General features: G+C 50.4%; 1 protein-coding gene across 1 annotated transcript; it reads right to left on the reverse strand.

The window, feature by feature from the left end:
• Window positions 1–2: 2 nt before the first annotated feature.
• Window positions 3–9,476, reverse strand: LOC144951644 (plasmolipin-like). The gene is made up of 4 exons (XM_078881935.1): window positions 9,354–9,476; window positions 7,823–7,990; window positions 6,905–7,015; window positions 3–125 (listed from the first exon to the last, which is right to left on the reverse strand). Exons 1-4 carry the CDS (start codon window positions 9,474–9,476, stop codon window positions 3–5), a joined length of 525 nt encoding a protein of 174 aa, XP_078738061.1.
• Between the last annotated feature and the right edge of the window lie 13,970 nt (window positions 9,477–23,446).

The raw sequence follows: 23,446 nt of genomic DNA on the forward strand, positions 1-23,446 counted from the left end.
GGTCACGCTCCCCCCTGAGACGCCGCCTCCCGCGAGCGAGCGAGCGGCACGGAGAGCCCCTTGAGCGTCGCGAAGCACAGCAGGGCGCTCAGCACGTAGGCGATCGTGGTGAGGGCCGCGAAGAACTGCGGGAGAGAGGGAGACACGTGGGGAGCGTGAGACGGAGACGGAAAAACATAGACATGGCGTAGGGAGAGAGGGGGTAGAGAGAGAGGGGGGGGGGGTATAGAGAGGGGGTAGAGAGAGGGGGTAGAGAGAGAGAGGGGGGGTAGAGAGGGGGTAGAGAGAGAGAGGGGTAGAGAGAGGGGGTAGAGAGAGAGGGGGGTAGAGAGAGGGGGTAGAGAGAGGGGGGTAGATAGAGGGGGGGGTAGAGAGAGAGAGAGGGGGTAGAGAGAGAGAGAGGGGGTAGAGAGAGAGGGGGGGGGGGTAGAGAGAGGGGGTAGAGAGAGAGGGGGGGTATAGAGAGGGTTAGAGAGAGGGGGTAGAGAGAGAGGGGGTAGAGAGAGAGAGGGGGGGTAGAGAGGGGGTAGAGAGAGAGAGGGGGTAGAGAGAGAGGGGGGTAGAGAGAGAGGGGGGTAGAGAGGGGGGGTAGATAGAGGGGGGGGTAGAGAGAGAGAGGGGGAGTAGAGAGAGGGGGGGTAGAGAGAGGGGGTAGAGAGAGAGGGGGGTAGAGAGAGAGGGGGGTAGAGAGGGGGGGGTAGATAGAGGGGGGGGGGGTAGAGAGAGAGAGGGGGAGTAGAGAGAGGGGGGGGTAGAGAGAGGGGGTAGAGAGAGAGGGGGGTAGAGAGGGGGGGGGGGGTAGAGAGAGAGGGGGGGGGTAGAGAGAGGGGGTAGAGAGAGGGGGTAGAGAGAGAAGGGGTAGAGAGAGAGGGGGGGGGGGTAGAGAGAGAGAGAGAGGGGGGTAGAGAGAGGGGGGGTAGAGAGAGGGGGGGTAGAGAGAGGGGGGGTAGAGAGAGAGGGGGGTAGAGAGAGAGGGGGGTAGAGAGGGGGGGGGTAGAGAGAGAGGGGGGTAGAGAGGGGGGGGGGTAGAGAGAGGGGGGGTAGAGAGAAAGGGGGGGGGGGTAGAGAGAGAGAGGGGTAGAGAGAGAGGGGGGTAGAGAGGGGGGGGGGTAGAGAGAGGGGGGGGTAGAGAGAGAGAGGGGGGGTAGAGAGAGAGAGAGGGGGTAGAGAGAGAGAGGGGGTAGAGAGAGAGGGGGTAGAGAGAGAGAGAGAGGGGGTAGAGAGAGGGGGGGTAGAGAGAGAGGGGGGGGGTAGAGAGAGAGAGGGGTAGAGAGAGAGGGGTAGAGGGGGGGGGGGTAGAGAGAGGGGGTAGAGAGAGGGGGTAGAGAGAGAAGGGGTAGAGAGAGAGGGAGGGGGGTAGAGAGAGGGGGGGGGGTAGAGAGGGGGGGTAGAGAGAGGGGGTAGAGAGAGAGGGGGTAGAGAGAGAGAGGGGGTAGAGAGAGAGGGGGGGGGTAGAGAGAGAGAGAGAGAGGGGGTAGAGAGAGAGAGGGGGTAGAGAGAGGGGGGGGGTAGAGAGAGAGAGAGAGGGGGTAGAGAGAGAGAGGGGGTAGAGAGAGAGGGGGGGTAGAGAGAGAGAGAGAGGGGGTAGAGAGAGAGAGGGGGTAGAGAGAGAGGGGGGTAGAGAGAGAGGGGGGTAGAGAGGGGGGGGTAGAGAGAGGGGGGGTAGAGAGAGAGGGGGGGGTAGAGAGAGAGGGAGGGGGGTAGAGAGAGAGGGGGGGGTAGAGAGGGGGGGTAGAGAGAGGGGGTAGAGAGAGGGGGTAGAGAGAGAAGGGGTAGAGAGAGAGGGAGGGGGGTAGAGAGAGAGGGAGGGGGTAGAGAGAGAGGGGGGGGTAGAGAGAGGGGGTAGAGAGAGGGGGTAGAGAGAGAGAGGGGGGGTAGAGAGAGAGGGGGGGGTTGTGAGAGAGAGAGGGGGTAGAGAGAGGGGGTAGAGAGAGAAGGGGTAGAGAGAGAGGGAGGGGGGTAGAGAGAGAGGGAGGGGGGTAGAGAGAGGGGGGGGGTTGTGTGAGAGGGGGGGGGTAGTGTGGGGGGGTAGTGAGTGGGGGTAGTGAGTGATGGGGTAGATAGAGTGGGTGGGGGGTGTGTGTGAGGGTGGGGGGGTGTGTGAGTGGGGGGGTAGAGTGTGGGGGTAGTGAGAGGGGGTTGAGAGAGTGGGGGGGTAGAGTGTGAGGGGGGGGGTAGTGAGGGGGGTTGTGTGTGAGGGGTTGTGTGTGTAGGGGGGGTAGAGTGTGGGGGGGGGTAGTGAGGGGGGTAGTGAGTGAGGGGTTGAGTGTGGGGGGGGGTAGTGAGGGGGGGTAGTGTGAGTGGGGTAGTGTGGGGGGGTAGTGTGAGGGGGGGGGTAGTGAGGGGGGGGGTTGTGAGGGGGGGTAGTGTGGGGGGTAAGAGAGTGGGGGGGGTAGTGTGGGGGGGGTAGTGTGTGTGGGGTAGAGAGAGGGGGGTGTGTTGTGTGTGGGTAGTGTGTGGGGGGTGGGTGGTGTGGGGGGGTAGTGTGTGTTGGGGTAGTGTGAGAGGGGGTAGTTGAAGAGTGGGGTTGTGTGAGGGGGGTGGTGTGAGGGGGGGGGTAGTGAGTGGGGGTTGAGTGTGAGGGGGTAGTGTTGTGTGTGGGTGTGGTGGGGGGGTAGGGAGAGAGTGGGGGGATAGAGAGTGATGGGGTAGAGTGAGAGGGGGGTAGTGTGTGGGGGGTGTGAGAGAGGGGGGGGGGTGTGAGAGAGAGGGGGGGGAAAGAGAGAGGGGGGGTAGAGAGAGAGGGAAGGGGTAAGAAGGAGGAGAGCAGAGCGTGACGTTTTTTGTGAAATCTTTCATTTAAAAATGGGGGGGGGGGGGGGGAGCACATAAAGCAAATCAACGAAAAAAACAAACAAAAAAACGAAATGATGAACGAAGCAAAGTTCCGACTACACCGAGCATCTTCTTGTTTCCTCTGATCGACACGGGAGAGAGGGAGAGATTAAACCAATTTTATTGCTGCCAGCAGGCAAAAGCACTGGAGCCGATTTCGATACAAGACCCATCGCCTACAATATTTCGTGCAGAAATGTGAAGAGGAGGAATCCTTCCATTCAGAAGTGATCCCCGTCAGCTACTGCTACCCCCCTCACCAGTGGCGGCTCCTGCAAAATCTCTCAGGGGGGGGCAAATGTCTGGATGATTTATAAGGATAAGGTCCACCCATGCAATGGATAAATTAACAGCTTAAGCATGTAAAGGCAACTTCACTTCTTTAATATTAATGAAAAATAAAGTGACTCTTACAATACATCTCCTTGTTTGTTTCTATACTCACTATTATTACACTACTTACATCACATTACTCGCTTAATACACTGCTTACTTATACTGAAATTTTGCTCTTCTCTCTTTCAAAGTAGCAAAGTGATCAATTACTCTCTCATTGAAAGCAGGCATGTTCCTGACTAGTTCCCTCTCCATGGAAAGCATAGCCATTGCATTCAGACGTTCCTGTCCCATTACATTTCTCAGGAATGTCTTGATTCTCTTTAAGGTTGAGAAACACCTCTCAGCTTCAGCAGTTGTCATGGGAGTGGTTATGAGGATGTTCAACAGAGCAACAGTCTCTGAAAAAGTATCCTGGAGGTTGTACTTCAGCAAAACCTGGTACAGCGCTAGTGCACCACAGCAGCCCTTGAATTCTGGACTCTCATAAATGACAGACAGTTCAGTCTTCAGCTTCGCCTTATTTAACATAGGGTATGCCCTGACAGTGATGTTCAGAGCCTCAACAGGGAATGTATGGCCATGCTGTTGAAACATCTCTCCTTGTAGCAGCGTGGCACTTACAAGGTGGTCGGTAAAGGAGAACCTTTCTTTGGTGTGCAATACAGTATATAATTTAATGTTGGGTTTGTCTATGGCAGTATATAGTAGGGTGTAGACTCGTGTGATGTAAGAGAATAAAGTTTAGATGGAAGCATATTATATTTTTTTACGACGTAGAATTGTAATGTATTACTTACTGTTAGTAACTCAACGTATTGTAGAGTATATTTAGTATACTGATGATAATATGTAGTTTATACTTTAGTTGTTTACGTGGTGGTTTTAGTTACTGCAGCTACATACTATTAACACTCCTTCCCTTCATTAATGCTACCCTTATCCCCTCCCTTTGATGCTGCTAATCCTGCATAATGCACGGGCATATGCAGTACTAGTCACATACCTGCATTTCCCATAAATATGCTAAATTCCTCTTGATATTTCATGTTCTTTTGTTAAGGCTCCCCCTTTCTTCCCCCCTTCCAACCCAGCTTATACACATGCTCCAAGCACGTGTGCTGTTTCATTCAGACGCTGTCGCGTCGACAGACCTGGTTTTCACCTGAGGACGGCTACTTGCGTTGTGGCCGAAACGTCGTGAGAATTATTTTATTATGTTTTATTTTTATTATTTTATTACTTCCCTTCTACGTGACTTTCCCGAAAGAACCAAGAAGATGAATTCCTGCAGTCACGAAAGCTTTAAATCGAAATTCTACTAGGTGGCGACAAATAAACTTGTTGACTGAAACGTGCTGACGTATGATGACGTAAGCACGTTAGGGCGAGCCCTCCCGGAAGCCATAGAGAATGCATTGCAGCGCCCCCGTTCGAAAAAAAACATCTTTGAATGTAAGTCTGTGGGGCCACTCGGGGCGATTCTCAGCTGGAGGGAAATCGCCCAAAAAGAGGCGGTACTCCACAGAACGTGACATGACGCTGATTGGACTATATCCAGAGGCACAGTGACGGCTAGCATAGCTCTGTGGTTGAATGAGATTGTTAATGTGATTGAAAAAGTCCCTTTCACACATTGGTGGTGCGTCGCCCAATCGCCCTAATGAAGAAACCGCCCCTGCGTTAGGCTCCTGTATACAGGCACATTCAGTCTCATGGAAATTAACAAGCGGCTCAGTGGCCCTTTTTCTGTGACGAGGGGCAGCAGACAGAGATGCATTCTCTGGGCTGAAGTATGCCCTGTCTGTTGATCCACTCTTAAGCTGCCTGAGACAAACTCTGTCTGGTTTCAAGGTTCCAGGACCTGAAAATGCAGTCATCAGGGCCTCTGCATCTGCAGGCAACATATGCGTCATGGCGGCCTAGGTGTGTATTAGCCCTCTAGTGCCAGGGTGAACTGGGCCAAGTGTGAGGCTCTCTGTTTGGGGTCAGAGTGCAGCATCCATTCTGTGCTCCGCCCAGGAGAAGTCAGTTGGTAGCTGACTGATATAATTCTGGGTAAATTTCTGGCATGGGCATGCCTCGCTCCGCAGATGTTCTTCAGGGGGCTTGCGCTCACCGCTAATAACCTGGCAGCATCTGTGCTGTGGCACAAGGCCAAAGTCCTCCAGCTTCCGGGCTGGCTACTCACCGGAGTGAACCGGTCACTTGCTCACTTTGTATGGCACGGGACGCACTGCTGAGGCCGGAGGTTCTCTGCTGCCGGTGGGTGAGGGTGGTCAAGGCTTGGTGGACGTCACCGCCAGGCTTCTGGCCGTGAGGCGGTTGTTGTAGGAACAGGAGGAGCTACCCTGGAAGTTGTCAGCCCTCAGCCTGCTGAGCGACGCAGGCAGGTAACTGGGCTATTGAAGGGAGCTCTTCCTGTTAGACCTGGGTCTAGTCGACTACACAATGCTGCCACGTTATTATTAGAGCGTGTTGGACGCGTAGTGGAGATGTAATTGTAGCAGTGCGCGCACGCACTATGACCTTAAACAATTTTTGAACGAGCCCTTGTTCTGTGATGGCCTCTTCAAAGGCATAGAGGATAGAGGACTTCTGGCTCGTGAATGGCCAGCGGTGTAAGTGGAAGACTGCAGCTGAGATTACCAGCACTGCGGGACTTTGCTCCATTCTCGCCAGGGAGAAGCTGCTGTGGGATGTGCTTCGAGCCATGCAGAAGCTGTGTCTGAAGCAGGAGGCACTAGAGGCCAGTGGCGGCCACCCCTCCTCCTCCTTCCCGGAGTTGTGCTTCGCCTGCACTCCAGGGCGCAATGACTCTGGGAAGCTTCTGAAGCTCGGAGGCTGCAGGGACGTGTCCCTAAAGAGCGGCCAATCAACTTCAAGGACAGTGCATATTATTATCATTATCAGAGTTGCTTCTTTTTGTTTGCTTTTTTGACTACTTGTGTTGTGGTTATTGCAAACATGATTCCTTGAATAAAGGTGTCAGTTTTGTACCAGTTTAAAAAGGGTAAAAACCTACTACTATATTTTGCAACTGGTAAAGGAGATGTCTCATAGTGCAAATGCTTACCCCGAGCTCTCAATACTCTGATATTGCACTGTGTTTGAGTTGTACGCATTCTGGTGTCATCTGGTTCAACACCAATGGGGACTAGGCTCTAAAGAAAGCCGTCTCGGGTGTGGACCAATCAACTTCAAGGACAGTGCATATTATTATCATTATCAGAGTTGCTTCTTTTTGTTTGCTTTTTTGACTACTTGTGTTGTGGTTATTGCAAACATGATGCCTTTAATAAAGGTGTCAGTTTTGTACCAGTTTAAAAAGGTAAAAACCTACTACTACTTGAAGAGCCTGCTCAAGGCACGGCTTCAGGGAGAGCACGCGTACCACTCCAATGCCCGGGTGACACGCTCGTGTTTTTTGATCGGAGGGGGGGCCGGTCAAGCCCTCTGCACCAGTGCAAACAGCATTCTTGATTTTACTTTTGAACGAGCTTATTTGTCACGCGTGTAGTGCGTAACGACGTAGCGTTGTGACGTGCGTGGCACGTGCAGTTCATGTGTCGCGGGTAGTGTTTGTGACGTGCACACGTGATGCTGTAGTGAATGTGATTTGTATCGAAATTGGCACCGGTGCTTTTGCTGCTGGCAGCAATAAAATTGATTTTAAAACTCTCTCTCTCACTCCCTCTGTGTCTCTCTATCACTTGCTGTCTCTCTCTCTCACCGCGGACGCAGCCCGATTGTTGAAGTGTCTGGTGTTTCCTGTCACGCTCGCCGCGTTCGCGATGAAGGCCGACAAGTAGAGGACGCTGCCTATGGCGTTGATAGAGAACACCTGGAAGAGAGAGACACAAAGAGACACAGATCTCCCGTGCATCCTGTAACAGACTTTTGGGGCAAGTGTCGTTAGCGAGTAGCACCTACGAAGGCCGGCACTGTGAGTGAGTGGGAAGTCAGTGGGTGAGTGGGTGGGTGGGTGAGTGAGTGAATGGGTGGATAAGTGAGTGGTTGAGTGGGTGAGTGGGTGAGTGAATGATTGGTTGAGTGCGGGAATGGGTGAGTCAGTGCGTGAGTGAATGGGTGGGTGAGTGCCTGGGTGAGTGGATGAGTGGGTGCCTGAGTGAGTGAGTGGGTGGATCAGTGAGTGGTTGAGTGCCCGAGTGGGTGAGTGGGTGATTGAGTGATTGGTTGGTTGAGTGCGGGAATGGGTGAGTTAGTGCGTGAGTGAATGGGTGTGTGAGTGTCTGGGTGAGTGGATGAGTGGGTGCCTGAGTGAGTGAGTGAGTGGATCAATGACTGGGTGAGTGCCCGAGTTGGTGAGTGGGTGAGTGAGTGATTGGTTGAGTGCGGAAATGGGTAAGTTAGTGTGTGAGTGAATGGGTGTGTGAGTACCTGGGTGAGTGGATGATTGGGTGCCTGAATTAGTGAGTGGGTGGATCAGTGAGTGGTTGAGTGCCCGAGTGGGTGAGTGGGTGAGTGAGTGATTGGTTGAGTGCGGGAATGGGTGAGTCAGTGCGTGAGTGCCTGGGTGAGTGGATGAGTGGGTGCCTGAGTGAGTGAGTGGGTGGATCAGTGAGTGTTTGAGTGGCCGAGTGGGTGCCTGAGCAAGTGGGTGAGTTTATACCCCAACCCGAACTCTTACAATGACGCGGAAGTGTGGTATTCGACAGTGGAAGGCGGTCAGCTCGAAGATGAAGAGCAGCGCGGTGAGGATCCAGAACAGCACGGCCACCAGCATGACCCAGATGTACTGCCCCATCCCCGAGAAGTTGGTGTCCGAAATCAGTGCCCACACCAGAAAGCCGCTCGCCTGCGGACGTCAGAGTTCAATGCGCAGAGACCACATCATAGACTCATCACACAGCGAAACTCATAGACTCATCACAGAGACACACAGACTCACATAGAGACACACAGACCAAGTACAGAGTTTAACAAGTAGAGACATATCGACTCATCAGAGTCAAATAGACTCATCACCGGGAGACCTTTTGACTCGCCACACAGATACCCATAGACGCATTACACAGAGATCCACAGACTCACACAGAAACACATAGACTCACGTAGAGACCCATAGACTCATCACACAGAGACCCATATACTTGTGTAGAGACACATAGACTCACACAGAGACACATAGATTCACACAGAGATACAGAGACTCACGTAGAGACCAATAGACTCACACCGAGACACATAAACTCACACAGACGCACATAGACTCACATAAAGACACAAAGACTCATCACATCGAGGGACCATTCATAACACAGAAACCCATTGATGTTGAGACCCATAGGGTCTCTGTGTGAGTCTATGGGTCTCTGTGCGAGTCTATGGGTCTCTGTGTGAGTCTATGTGTCTCTGTGCGAGTCTATGGGTCTCTGTGCGAGTCTATGGGTCTCTGTGGGAGTCTATGTGTCTCTGTGTGAATCTATGGGTCTCTGTGTGAGTCTATGGGTCTCTGTGGGAGTCTATGTGTCTCTGTGTGAGTCTATGTGTCTCTGTGTGAGTCTATGTATTGTATGTATGTTGAACTTATTTCGCCCCACTGTACGTAGCCAACACAAACACTTATTGCTGAACTAGTAACTAAATCATTAGACCTCCTTAGAACATGCCAAAGCAGCTTCTGTTTGGCCGGTTAGAGGGTGCTAAATGGGCCCGACACGGGCTAGAGATGAGATGGAGCTGATGCAGTACAGGAGGATGTGAAGCTGAGTGGACTTGCTGATGAACGGTACCAGCGGTGTCAAGATCGGCCACAATAGAGGAGGCTCGTGAAGACCGCTTCTGGCCAGTTGGAGGCAGTCACCCTACAGCTACAATGGAGGGCGGAGGAGCAACGCTCACAACAATGAGCGGAGCGCCGGGCGGCTAAAATGTGGCCAGTTGGCACAGTAGGGGGCACAGCTGGTGGTACATCGGTCAATCATCTCAGTCAGTCAACCCATGGCACCTGGGTCTGTCCCGTAACCTCCTGCCAGCAGCGAGCCTTCAAGCGGCCTCAAAGTGCACCTTGCCTGGCACAAGCGCCGTGGTGAAGTCACCATCATTTAGTGGTGCATGGCGGGTATTGGTATTGGTGAGTGTACATTGTGGGGTTGGTGGTGGTGATGGTGGTGGTGTGTGTATACAGGGGGTTGAGTGGTTGGTGTAAGAGGCGTTACCAGCTCCACAATGGCCAGGATCCCGTCGGCCGAGCGCAGGTAGTTGAAGTTGCAGGTGCAGGTGACTGATGCGGTGCGCTGAGTCGTGGTGGCAGTGGTTGCGTGCGTGTTCACGCTCGCCATGGTGCTGGTGTCACCCCCTTTGCCTGCAACTGACACATAGACACGAAGACAAAGATCCACCTCCCCAGTATCGCTTTTAACAGACTGTTGGGACCAATCTAGATTTGAAGTTTCCGTGACTGCAGGGATCCATACTCTTTGGTTCTTTCGGTAAAGTCACGTGGGTAGAAAATAAAATGAATTAAATCACGACGTTTCGGGCGCAACACAAGCGTCCGTCATCAGGTGGGACAACCACAGCAAGAAGCAGTTGCTGAAGTGGACAAAAGGGCTGCTGTAACAAGAGGCTATATAGGTAAGAGAGAGGGAGGAGCAAGGGGGGAGAGATAGAGAGGGGGGTAGGGGGAGGGGAGTGCTGCGAACATGTTTAGAGGACGAGCAGCAGAGGTCGCAACCGGGTACCCGATACCCGTACCCTACCCGATACCCGGCTACCCGTACCCGGCCGGGTACAGGTAGCCGGGAATCAGGTAGGGTACGGGTACCCGTTTGCGACCCTGGTGCGGCCAGGCACGGGTAAGGAATCAAAACCCGTTTGCGACCTCTGCCCAGGATCCGTCATCACAGAAATCACCGATGGCCCCTTTTGCCGTAGCCCCTTAACATCGGCGTCGCCACTCTTCCGCCCCCTGTTGACCCAAGTGACGCTACCCGCTGACAACACGGAGAGTGCGGAATAACACCTCTACAATTGCAACTGAACCCTGACAACCGCACAGGGTTCTTATTCTGGCTCTCTGAGCCTGGGCCGTGAACGTTGAACCCTACGGCGCCCTTCTAAAAGTTCCATTGTGGCTGTCTTGCTGTCTCAGCGTGCGTGTGTGTGGCGAGATGTTAACTCTCTCGTCTGTTATACAGGAGGTCGTGGGTTCGATCCCGATCCCGATCCCGACCCTGACAATGCCTGCTGCTGTATATTTGGAGTTTGCGTGTCTCTATATCTCCCCGTGGCGAGATGTTAACTACCTCGCCTGGTGAGCAGGAGATCGTGGGTTCGATCCCGACCCTGATGCTTGCGTCCTTCTCTCTCCCCGTGGCCGCGTGGATTTTCTCCGGGTCCTCCGGTCTTTCCCCTCCACGTACAGAATCAACGTCGCGCGTTTAGAGAGTCATCTGGCTGCTATAAATGTGCAGTCTGCATGTTTCTCTCTTTCTCTGCTCCTCCCTTCCAGCACTTGTTCCCAATAACACGCCCACTTCCCCCCTCCCCCCCCCCCCCGCATTTTGTTCCGTTGATTCAGCTCCCCACTCCCAGCCCCGCCCCCCCCGCATTTTGTCTGCTCGTCAGAGGTCGCAAACGGGTTTTGATTCCTTACCCGTACCCGGCCGCACCAGGGTCGCTAACGGGTACCCGTACCCGGCTATACCCGTACCCGGCCGTACCCGTACCCTACCCGTAACCGGCCGGGTACGGGTAGGGTACGGGTATCGGGTACCTGATTGCGACCTCTGGGATGAAGCCATGTTGCAGGCGCGGGTGGGTTGATTCTAGGAACTTGAATTGTGAGAAGAGACAAGACGTTGGGAAATGAGTGACAAACAGTTACTCACCAGTGACTCACGGCCTACCCGTACCCGGCCACACCAGGGTCGCAAACGGGTACCCGTACCCTACCCGATACCCGGCTACCCGTACGCGGCCGGGTATTGGGTAGGGTACGGGTATCGGGTACCCGGTTGCGACCTCTGATCCTGGGACACAATCCACAACCCCGGGCGGGCGGATTGGGGGATGACGTCACCCTTCCAGGACCTGGTGGAAGATTCTGGAAGGGAGGCGGGGCCAGGGCGGAGCAAGCCCCGGACCTGTATAGAAGTCGGGCCTCTCAGCGATAGAGGGTCAGTCCCCTCCGCTCCCAAGACCCAAGACCTGGGCTGAAGCTAGGACCCTGGACCCCAAGCTCCACCGTCCTTCTAAGGGCCGAAGCTCAGTGAGGCCAGTGGTCAGGACCTGACGGTACGGTCAGGTCAGCGTAGCCTCCCCTAGAGCCCCAACGGAGGTCGGGGCATTAGCAGAGTCCCCAGTGTTCAAGTTCATTTATTAGGTATAGCCCTGTGAGCCATTCGGCTCTTGAATCATGAACAAGAAACATCTTAAAGTGAATATGTGACTGAGTGCAAACAGAAAATCAAAGAAAAGACAGCAAAATATAGGGCAGTGTAGCCTGGAGACCATACCTCCCCAGGTATCGGGTCAAGGGGCCGCTACCTCTTTGTGTTAGGGACCCTGTAGAAAAGAGTAATAAACATCGTGTTGCCTCAACCAGTGTCTCCCCTGGTTTCTGACCCACTACACAATGCCCACACATAGACACAAAGACAAAGATCACCCCGTATAGCCTTAGCAGACTGTTGGGGCAAGTGCTATTAGTAGCGAGTAGCAGCGCCTATGAAGGCCGGCAATCTGGCACACGAGGGGGGCAGGGGGGTGGGGGCCGGCTTACACCAGACCCGGCCGCCTTTGTCTCACCTAGAGGTGATGTGTACTATATTCCGCACCAGGCACTCATTTCAGGCCGAGTCGAGCTAGGGGTGGAGGAGACCCAGGGCTGGTTCAGATAAGTCGCTGCCGCTGGGTGTTGTTGGTGGCCGTGATTTGGGGATCGCACTCAGGTTCCCGGGTTTCCTGGCACAATGCGCTAACTGCTGCGCCACCACTCCCCACACACATGTAAGCAAAGACGAAGATGTTAGTCTGTTTAACACGTAGGAGGCTTTCGCGACCAATATCATCCATATTAGAGTTTTTTGGGGGTTAAATCGCGTAAATATAAAATTGTGTCATTAAATCCACCACCACCCAACACGGCCAACTAGTAAGGGTTGTCACGTAAACAGAACCTGTGACTTTACCTAAAGAACCAAAGAGTATGGATTCCTGCAGTCACGAAAGCTTCAAATCAAGACAGAACGTGGCCAATTCGTCACTAGTACAGCACTAGTGTATAGTGAAGTGTATAGTAGTGTATAGTGTAGTGTATAGTAGTGTATAGTAGTGTAGTGTATAGTGTAGTATACTAGTACAGCACTAGTGTATAGTGAAGTGTATAGTAGTGTAGTGTATAGTGTAGTGTATAGTAGTGTATAGTGTAGTGTATAGTAGTGTAGTGTATAGTGTAGTATACTAGTACAGCACTAGTGTATAGTGAAGTGTATAGTAGTGTAGTGTATAGTGTAGTGTATAGTAGTGTAGTGTATAGTAGTGTAGTGTATAGTGTAGTGTATAGTGTAGTGTATAGTGTATAGTAGTGTAGTGTATAGTAGTGTAGTGTATAGTGTAGTGTATAGTGAAGTGTATAGTCGTGTAGTGTATAGTGTAGTGTATAGTGTAGTGTATAGTGTAGTGTATAGTAGTGTAGTGTATAGTGTAGTGTATAGTGTAGTGTATAGTGTAGTGTATAGTAGTGTAGTGTATAGTGTAGTGTATAGTGTAGTGTACTAGTACAGCACACCGGTTTATTGGAGAGCCAAGCCACAACATTTACAATCTGAGTTACGACGTTTCGCCAGTAATTACAACCAGCTTCATCAGGCGACAGCCAGATTTGTGAGAGAAGTCCACCTGTTTCGTTCCTTATGTAGTGACTCAACTTGGAGACAGTAAGACCTGGATGGACTTCTTTATTTAGCGAGCACCATCGAGATAACACACAACACCCTACGTGGGTGTACACGGTTATTATTAAGACCGTCTATTGTCGGCGGCACTACGTAGTTAGAACAGTCGGTGGGCTGTCTGACTAGCGGCGCCCCGGGATGGTGACGATGGAGACGACGTCGATGAGATGGTGACGGCGATGAGATGGTGACGGCGATGAGATGGTGACGACGATGAGATGGTGACGACGATGAGATGGTGACGACGATGAGATGGTGACGACGATGAGATGGTGACGTCGATGAGATGGTGACGATGATGAGATGGTGACGACGATGAGATGGTGACGACGATGAGATGGTGACGACGATGAGATGGTGACGTCGATGAGATGGTGACGACGATGAGATGGTGACGTCGATGAGATGGTGACGATGATGAGATGGTGACGACGATGAGATGGTGACGACGATGAGATGGTGACGTCGATGAGATGGTGACGACGATGAGATGGTGACGTCGATGAGATGGTGACGACGATGAGATGGTGACGTCGATGAGATGGTGACGACGATGAGATGGTGACGATGATGAGATGGTGACGTCGATGAGATGATGACGTCGATGAGATGGTGACGATGATGAGATGGTGACGTCGATGAGATGGTGACGACGATGAGATGGTGACGGCGATGAGATGGTGACGACGATGAGATGGTGACGTCGATAAGATGGTGACGACGATGAGATGGTGACGGCGATGAGATGGTGACGACGATGAGATGGTGACGATGATGAGATGGTGACGATGATGAGATGGTGACGACGATGAGATGGTGACGGCGATGAGATGGTGACGACGATGAGATGGTGACGGCGATGAGATGGTGACGACGATGAGATGGTGACGATGATGAGATGGTGACGTCGATGAGATGGTGATGATGATGAGATGGTGACGACGATGAGATGGTGACGACGATGAGATGGTGACGACGATGAGATGGTGACGTCGATGAGATGGTGACGACGATGAGATGGTGACGTCGATGAGATGGTGACGTCGATGAGATGGTGACGACGATGAGATGGTGATGATGATAAGATGGTGACGATGATGAGATGGTGACGATGATGAGATGGTGACGACGATGAGATGGTGACGATGATGAGATGGTGACGACGATGAGATGGTGACGTCGATGAGATGGTGACGACGATGAGATGGTGACGACGATGAGATGGTGACGATGATGAGATGGTGACGACGATGAGATGGTGACGATGATGAGATGGTGACGATGATGAGATGGTGACGACGATGAGATGGTGACGATAATGAGATGGTGACGATGATGAGATTGTGACGACGATGAGATGGTGACGACGATGAGATGGTGACGACGATGAGATGGTGACGATGATGAGATGGTGACGATGATGAGATGGTGACGATGATGAGATGGTAACGACGATGAGATGGTGACGACGATGAGATGGTGACGATGATGAGATGGTGACGATGATGAGATGGTGACGATGATGAGATGGTGACGATGATGAGATGGTGACGTCGATGAGATGGTGACGTCGATGAGATGGTGACGATGATGAGATGGTGACGATGATGAGATGGTGACGACGATGAGATGGTGACGTCGATGAGATGGTGACGATGATGAGATGGTGACGATGATAAGATGGTGACGATGATGAGATGGTGACGACGATGAGATGGTGACGACGATGAGATGGTGACGTCGATGAGATGGTGACGATGATGAGATGGTGACGATGATGAGATGGTGATGATGATGAGATGGTGACGATGATGAGATGGTGACGATGATGAGATGGTGACGTCGATGAGATGGTGACGATGATGAGATGGTGACGATGATGAGATGGTGACGATGATGAGATGGTGACGACGATGAGATGGTGACGACGATGAGATGGTGACGTCGATGAGATGGTGACGTCGATGAGATGGTGACGTCGATGAGATGGTGACGATGATGAGATGGTGACGTCGATGAGATGGTGACGTCGATGAGATTGTGACGTCGATGAGATGGTGACGACGATGAGATGGTGACGTCGATGAGATGGTGACGACGATGAGATTGTGACGTCGATGAGATGGTGACGACGATGAGATTGTGACGTCGATGAGATTGTGACGACGATGAGATTGTGACGTCGATGAGATTGTGACGACGGTGAGATGGTGACGTCGATGAGATGGTGACGTCGATGAGATTGTGACGTCGATGAGATGGTGACGTCGATGAGATGGTGACGATGATGAGATGGTGACGTCGATGAGATGGTGACGTCGATGAGATTGTGACGTCGATGAGATTGTGACGTCGATGAGATGGTGACGTCGATGAGATGGTGACGTCGATGAGATGGTGACGACGATGAGATGGTGACGTCGATGAGATGGTGACGTCGATGAGATTGTGACGTCGATGAGATGGTGACGACGATGAGATGGTGACGTCGATGAGATTGTGACGTCGATGAGATGGTGACGTCGATGAGATTGTGACGTCGATGAGATGGTGACGTCGATGAGATGGTGACGTCGATGAGATTGTGACGACGATGAGATGGTGATGACGATGAGATGGTGACGTCGATGAGATGGTGACGACGATGAGATGGTGATGACGATGGACTTGAGCAGCACGACGGGATCCCACTTTGAGCAACAGCCACAAGGTCCCCCACAGGGGCCGTCCATAAATGACGTCACGCGATTTAGGACGGTTTTTGACCCCCCCCCCCATCGTCACACGTCACACGGCGTCACAAAAAGTCAGCCCCCCCCACCTCAAATATGACGTCACAAAGCTCTGCCCCTCCCCCCCCATTGTAGTGCGTATTTAATGTGGCGCTGCACTCTGATGTTGTAGGAGAAAACGTTTATTTAAAAGTCCATTTAATTAAGTAGAACGTGTTGTCTATATTTATTTAAGGTTGCGCATTTTGATGTGACGTCACATTTCTCAAACACCCCCCCCCCTCGTCACACATCGTCCCAAATGTCTGACCCCCCCCCCCCCCCCCCAGGTGCGTGACATCATTTATGGACGGCCCCTTATACTCCTAGCGTGGCCTCGCTCCGCTCTCGACCACGCCCCCTTTCTGGAACCTACTAGCGGGTTTCCGGGGTTTCTCGATGGGCCCCTTCTGTGACCTTTGCCCCCGAGATGTCCCCCTCTCGTGTATATCGTGGCCTGCTGAAGTAAGTACTGCCGTACGCGGCAGTTACCCTTTTCTGCCAGCAGCCGGCGCTATGCCACTACACTTATATAGAGGCGTAGATGTGGTGACCAAACTTCTGCGCTCGTGAGTCAACGTGCATGGTGCGTGCGCATTATGCGGGCCCATTGATCGTGTCGTTCCTGTCCATTAAAATACCCGTACCAACGGTAATCCCTATTGAAGTTTGGTGGCCTGTATAGGCATGCATTTAAACGATGAATTATTTGATGATTCGCTTCCATGTAGCACTAAGTTGGTAGCTATCCGAATGGTTACAATTATTTTTACTTCTTGAAATTTTGAGGGATTCTCTAATTAGTCTTGGCCAGTAGTCGATGGTTTTGCACAGAACTTCAACATCATCAAAAGCAATCGAGTGTTCTCGATGGCACGCGTGTTCTGCTACTGCTGACAGTTGTATTTGGGAGTATTTCATATTTCTCTGATGCTCTTTTCGTCTTGTGCTGATCATTCGTCCTGTTTGCCCAACATAACATTTACCACACATGCAGTTAATCCGATACCCACCTTCTGTTGATAGCTTCGGTAAAACATCTTTTGTACCAAATATTAATTAATGTATTTTATGTACCCTGCCAAATCTGACTCGGGTGTTTTGTTTTTCATGTTAAAGAAGCGCTGCAAATGAACGATTACATAGATGCACAAATCAACAGGACATTGAATGCCAAAACTAAATCAAATAACACGAGCATTGAAACTGCCCAAGTAATTAAAACGATCAAAATACCTTACATTGAGGGAGTAACTTATCAATTGGCCAGATGTTTGGAAAAACAAAACATCCGTGAAAGATTTGGCACGGTACATAAAATACAGAAAATTCATATCTGGTACAAAACAAAACGTCGTACTCAGATTGTAAATGTTGTGGCTTGACTCTCCAACACACCGACGTGCTGTACTAGTATACTACACTATACACTACTATACACTACACTATACACTACACTATACACTACTATACACTACACTATACACTACACTATACACTACACTACACTATACACTACACTATTATACACTACACTATACACTACTATACACTACTGTACACTACTATACACTACTATACACTACACTATACACTATACTATACACTGCACTACTATTCCCTACACTATACACTACACTATACACTAGTGCTGTACTCGTGACGAATTGGCCACGTTCTGTTTACGTGACAACCCTTACTAGTTGGCTGTGTCGGGTGGTGGCGAGTTTTATATATTTACGCGATCGAACCCAAAAAAACATCTACTATGAAAGACAAAGATCCCCGTTATAGCCTTAACAAGCGTTATTAGCGAGGAGGAACAGAGAGAGAGAGAGAGAGACGCAGACTTCAAATAGATGTTTCTTTAATCCGGTAAGGCCCCACTGAGCTACGTAGCTTATCTTTAGAAGCGATCTGGTCATAATAAATTATAACCAACGAATCGGCATATTTTTTACTTCTTTCGGAAAGAACCAAAACTATGAAATGATATATCATCATCATCATCACGTGGAAAGCCATAGCAGCCACATACTTATTGGTTCTTTCGGTAAAGTCACGTAGAAGGGAAGTAATAAAATAATAAAAATAAAACATAATAAAATAATCCTCACCTGAGGACGGCTGCTTGCGTTGTGGCCGAAACGTCGTGAGAATTATTTTATTATGTTTTATTTTTATTATTTTATTACTTCCCTTCTACGTGACTTTACCGAAAGAACCAAGAAGATGAATCCCTGCAGTCACGAAAGCTTTAAATCAAAATTCAGCCACATACTCTAAACGCATGTTTTTACAGACTCATAGAGACCCATAATAGACCCACAGAGACACATTCTCATAGAAACCCATAGACCCAAAGCAACCCACAGAGACCCACACTAAAAGTTAACGAGTTTTATTTTACACCATTGGAACCTCATTTGCCAGAAGAAAAAATATGATAATTGGCTTTTTACCCTTTTAAATGGCAACAAAACTGCAGTCATAATGCAAACAAAAAGTCATAACTCTGCACTGTGACGCCAAAAGGCGTTTTGGCGTCATCTGGTCCAACACCATGTGAGACTAGGCTCTAAGGATAGCTGTCTCGGGTGTGGATCAATCAACTTCAAGGACAGTGCATACATTATCAGAGTTATGTTTTTTTGTTTTCATTATGACTGCAGGTATTGTGCTCAATGCAAACTTGACTCCTCGTGAAAAAAGGTGTCAGTTTTGTTGCCAGATAAAAGGGTAAAAACCCAATTGTCATATTTTTATTTTATGAAGTCCGGCACTCTGGCACATTCATTTCATTTCATTTATTTGGTATAACCCTGTGAGCCATTCGTCTCATGATGGGGGTTGGGTAACCGGCACCATGCCCCGGGCCCCCTTTGTCTCCCCGTAGTGGCGATGTTTACTACACACCTCACCAGCACGTACTCAATTTGAGGCTGAGTCGACCTAATGGGACGGATTCAATTACATCCGGCGCTGTTCTTTGGCCGTTGGCCGTGAGCTGGAATCGAACTCAGTCGCCCGGGTTTTGGAAAGCACCGCATGCCATCCGTAGCGTGACCGCTCCCAGCCTGCACCCACATACACGTGTACATGAAGGCGCATACAGCCCCATAAATAGTTTAACACTATCCCAGAAGCGCACGTCTATGGGGTGTTGGGTGGTCAGAACCACGACCTTTGTTCCCCCAAAAAGCCAATGTTTATCCACAAAACACACACAACGTACATCGAACGCACTTGTGCACCGCTCACTGTTAGATTCGGCTGCTTCTGCTGCCGTCTGGAACGCTTCTTCCTTCCGACTTGATGGAAGCCACCGTGGGGCTGTACAACGTTTAAATAATCATCTAGATTGACTGACTCACATCTTTAGAACTGCTTCTTGTTGTTGTCGTTGTGTTTAGTTTGTTGTCCTTCCCTCCACACCTCCGATTAGCGCGGTTGGCTACGTACGGTGTGAAAGAAGTTCAAAATACACACATAAACTCACACAGAGACCCATAGACTCTCACAAAGAACCATAGACTCACGCAGAGACACATAGACTCACATAGAGACCCATAGACTCACACAGAGACCCATAGACTCACACAGAGATCCATAGACTCACGCAGAGATCCATTGACTCACGCAGAGACCCATAGACTCACACAGAGACCCATAGACTCACACAGAGATCCATTGACTCACGCAGAGACCCATAGACTCACACAGAGACCCATAGACTCACGCAGAGACCCGTAGACTCACACAGAAATGAGAGACCCATAGACTCACACAGAGATCCATAGACTCACACAGAGACCCATAGACTCACGCAGAGACCCGTAGACTCACACAAAAATGAGAGACCCATAGACTCACACAGAGACCCATAGACTCACATAGAGACACATGGACTCACATATAGACCCGTAGACTCACACAGAGATGAGAGACCCATAGACTCACACAGAGACCCATAGACTCACATAGAGACACATAGACTCACACAGAGACACATAGACTCACACAGAGACCTATAGACTCACATAGAGACACATATACTCACACAGAGACCCATAGACTCACGCAGAGACCAATAGACTCGCACAGAGACCCATAGACTCACACAGAGATGAGAGACCCATAGACTCAATAGAGACCCATCTCATTCGAACTGCTTGTTATTGCGTTCAGTTACAAATGCATACATCTCAACGTGGCTTTCCTGAATAAATAAGTCAATCGTAAATATGTATTCTTATTAATTTTCTTAGGTTTTTTCGGTAAAGTCACGTAGGTAAAAAATTAAAATTAATAATAGTAAAATAAAATAAAAAATAAAAATCACGACGTTTCGGAGGCAACACAAGCTTCCGTCTTCAGGTGAAGTCGTGATTTTTATTTTATTTTACTTTTATTAATTTTAATTATAATTTTTTACCTACGTGACTTTACCGAAAAAACATAAGAATATGAATCCTTGCAGTCACGAAAGCTTCAAATCTAGAATTATTCTTATTAATTTATCTTGGTTCTGCGATGTAGCAACCCACACGCCACCTGCGCTCTCAGACGCGTTCCATTCCTTGGCCTCCAGTCGGTGGGTAGGAGACGTGAACTACTTCGCCTGGTATGCAGGATGGCGTGGGTGCGTTCCCAACCCTGTGTCTCTCTCGCTCTCTCTCTCTCTGTGGTCGCGTGGATTTTTCTCAGGATCACCACGCGTTTAGAGTATTTGGCATCTGCTATACATTTCCACGTGGTGACGACGATGATGATGATGATGAGACAATTTGTTGAGTGATCATTTGCAATAGCCGGGTCGCTTCTCACAAAGAGCGACACAGCTCAGTGAACCTTGCCTGGAAACATGAAGTCGTTTAGTTTTAGTTGCCTACCACCAGCGCGTTATAGCAGAACGGACTGTGGTTCAAGAATGCAGTTGCGCAGAGGTAAAATCGTGTTGCCCTCACAGCAAGAAGAGCCTGGGTTCGAACCCTGACTCGTGTGAATGATCCAAGGCCGTAATCTCCATCTCCTTATATATAAAAGGCAAAGTTGTGATTATGTGTGTCTGTTCAAAATGTTTAGCGTACTTCCCGACATGCAACAAACTTGAAATTTGCTATGTGGGTACTTTCCAGACTGCACAACATGCAAAAAATATAAAAATACACTTTTGTGTTTTTATTTGGGGGGGAGGGAGCTCAAGAATGCAGAGATTTTTTGCACGGCAAGTGAGCTGTGACGTCACATCTTTCACGTGACCCGCGCACGTGGAAGCGTAACGCATTGTAGTGTAGTGGTTAGCGCGCCGCGCTACGAACCCGGCGACCCGAGTTCGATTCCCGCTCACGGTCACCACCGGAGACGATTATTTGAACCGGTCCTGGGCCCTCCCCTAGGTCGACTCAGCCTCAAACGAGTAACTGGTGTGCTGTGTGAACATCGCCACTGGGGAGACAAAGGCGGCCGGGCATGGTGAATCCAAGTCCTGGGTGAAGCCGGGTAGTAAAGCTAGTCTATAATAAATATTAAAATATCCTCAAAATGTCCCCCCCAATATATTGCTATAAAATAGATTTCTGTTTATATGATTGTGGTTATAGCTGTACTTTATTAATCCCTAATCTCTGCCATTACATACAATGAAACAAGAAAAGGTAAAAAAACATATTCCTGCGGAGGGAGCTGGTAGGAACGTTGGGTTGCTCGGTCAATGGCCAGGGTCAACGGCGGCGTGGTGTATTCCGCAAATATGCCCGACTGTGAGGGCGGGCACAAGCCGGAGTGAGTAGGTTAAACGTTGAGTTTTATAAGGGCACCACGGGGTGACTAGCCCCTCCCCACCCAGCCCCTCCCTGCACGACGGACGGACACAATAATCCCCTGTGGGCTGGTGTAACCAGGAGGTTCCTACCAGTAAAAAACAGATAAATGTGTTATAATACACTATTAGACATTATTGTAAAAATTAATAAAACGTCCATCCTACGTGTTAGTGAATGTTTTTATATTTTAGGCAGGAAAATAGTTTTCAAATTTAGAATTTTTTTCTGGGGGGGGACCCCCAGACCCCCTGGAAGATTTGGTCCCCCCCCAATGTTGACTCCATGGCTACGGTCTTGGTTTGATCTCCAGGTACCCTGCTTAGCTGCTCATAGCTAAAGACGAAAATTCCTCCAGTGTAGCCGGTAACAGACTGTCAAGGCAAGCGCTGCGAGGTTAGCGAGTAGTGCTAACTGCTGCGCCACCGCTCCCCACACACACACACATACAATGAGCTAACTACTGCGCCACCGCTCCCCACGCTCATACTCACACAGTGTGCTAACCACTGCGCCACCGCTCCCCACACACACACTCATGCAGTGCGCTAACCACTGCGCCACCGCTCCCCACACACACACACACACTCAGTGCGCTAACCACTGCGCCACCGCTCTCCACACACACTCAGTGCGCTAACCACTGCGCCACCGCTCCCCATACACACTCAGTGCGCTAACCACTGCGTCACCGCTCCCCACACACACACACTCATACAGTGCGCTAACCACTGCACCACCGCTCCCCACACACACTCAGTGCGCTAACCACTGCGCCACCGCTCCCCACACACACACACTCATACAGTGCGCTAACCACTGCACCACCGCTCCCCACACACACTCAGTGCGCTAACCACTGCGCCACCGCTCCCCACGCACACACACAGTGCGCTAACCACTGCACCACCGCTCCCCACACACACTCATACAGTGCGTTAACCACTGCACCATCGCTCCCCACGCACACCTCCAAAGACAAAGCTCCCCCGTATGGCGTGAACAGACTGTTGGGGCAAGTGCTGTTAGCGAGTAGCACCTATGAAGGCGGCATTGTGGCACACGAGGGGGTGGGTGGCCAGTAACCACGCACGCCTCGTCCGCCTGTGTCTCTCCCCCTCGTGGCGATGTTGACTCCACACACAACACACAACGCCAGGTTGTGTGTTCGTGTAGGCTAGGGGTGTCCAAACTTTTTGCAAAGAGGGCCAAATTTGATAAAGTGAAGATGCCCGGGGGCCAATAGTGCCTTCTGACATTTTTTAACCACAAAAGTTACGTGAAAACACACACTGTTATAAAACAATTGCCATTGTCACAATTACCTTTATTTTTCAAATGACAATGTAACCAAATATAAGCCACTCAGGCAGTCGTGAACAACTCTTAAAACACTATTCTGCCTTTCATTCAGTCAGATAACATTGAACAAACTGTATAGAATACCTTACATTTCCATGAGTTAAATATCTTTGCCTCGTGAACACTTTAAACAGGAGTTATAAGTCATGCAAAGTGGTATGAAATCTGACCGCGGGCCGGACTTTGGACATGCCTGGTGTAGGCCCATGACCGTGTTCACATAACCGCGATCACTGAGTGGCGGTGTTGGTGGTGGCCGTGAGCGGGAATCCAACTCGGGCCTCTTGCCGTGTAGCGCGCTAATCACTGCGCCACCGCTCCCCCCCCCAATATTATCTATATCCATTAGTAGCTAAACACTCATAAAGACACGCAAACTGTTCACCATATAACGGCT

The sequence above is a fragment of the Lampetra fluviatilis genome, chromosome 63 (assembly GCF_964198595.1).
Source record: "Lampetra fluviatilis chromosome 63, kcLamFluv1.1, whole genome shotgun sequence".
Lineage (NCBI taxonomy): Eukaryota > Metazoa > Chordata > Hyperoartia > Petromyzontiformes > Petromyzontidae > Lampetra > Lampetra fluviatilis.

Bases quoted from the DNA above. Each gene is read 5' to 3' on its own strand.
- LOC144951644 (XM_078881935.1), bottom strand. From the start codon at position 9,476: ATGGCGAGCGTGAACACGCACGCAACCACTGCCACCACGACTCAGCGC. The intron at 7,991-9,353 runs GTAACGCCTCTT...TGACGTCCGCAG, and splicing joins TCCTGGCCATTGTGGAGCTG to GCGAGCGGCTTTCTGGTGTG. The intron at 7,016-7,822 runs GTAAGAGTTCGG...TCTCTCTTCCAG, and splicing joins TACCACACTTCCGCGTCATT to GTGTTCTCTATCAACGCCAT.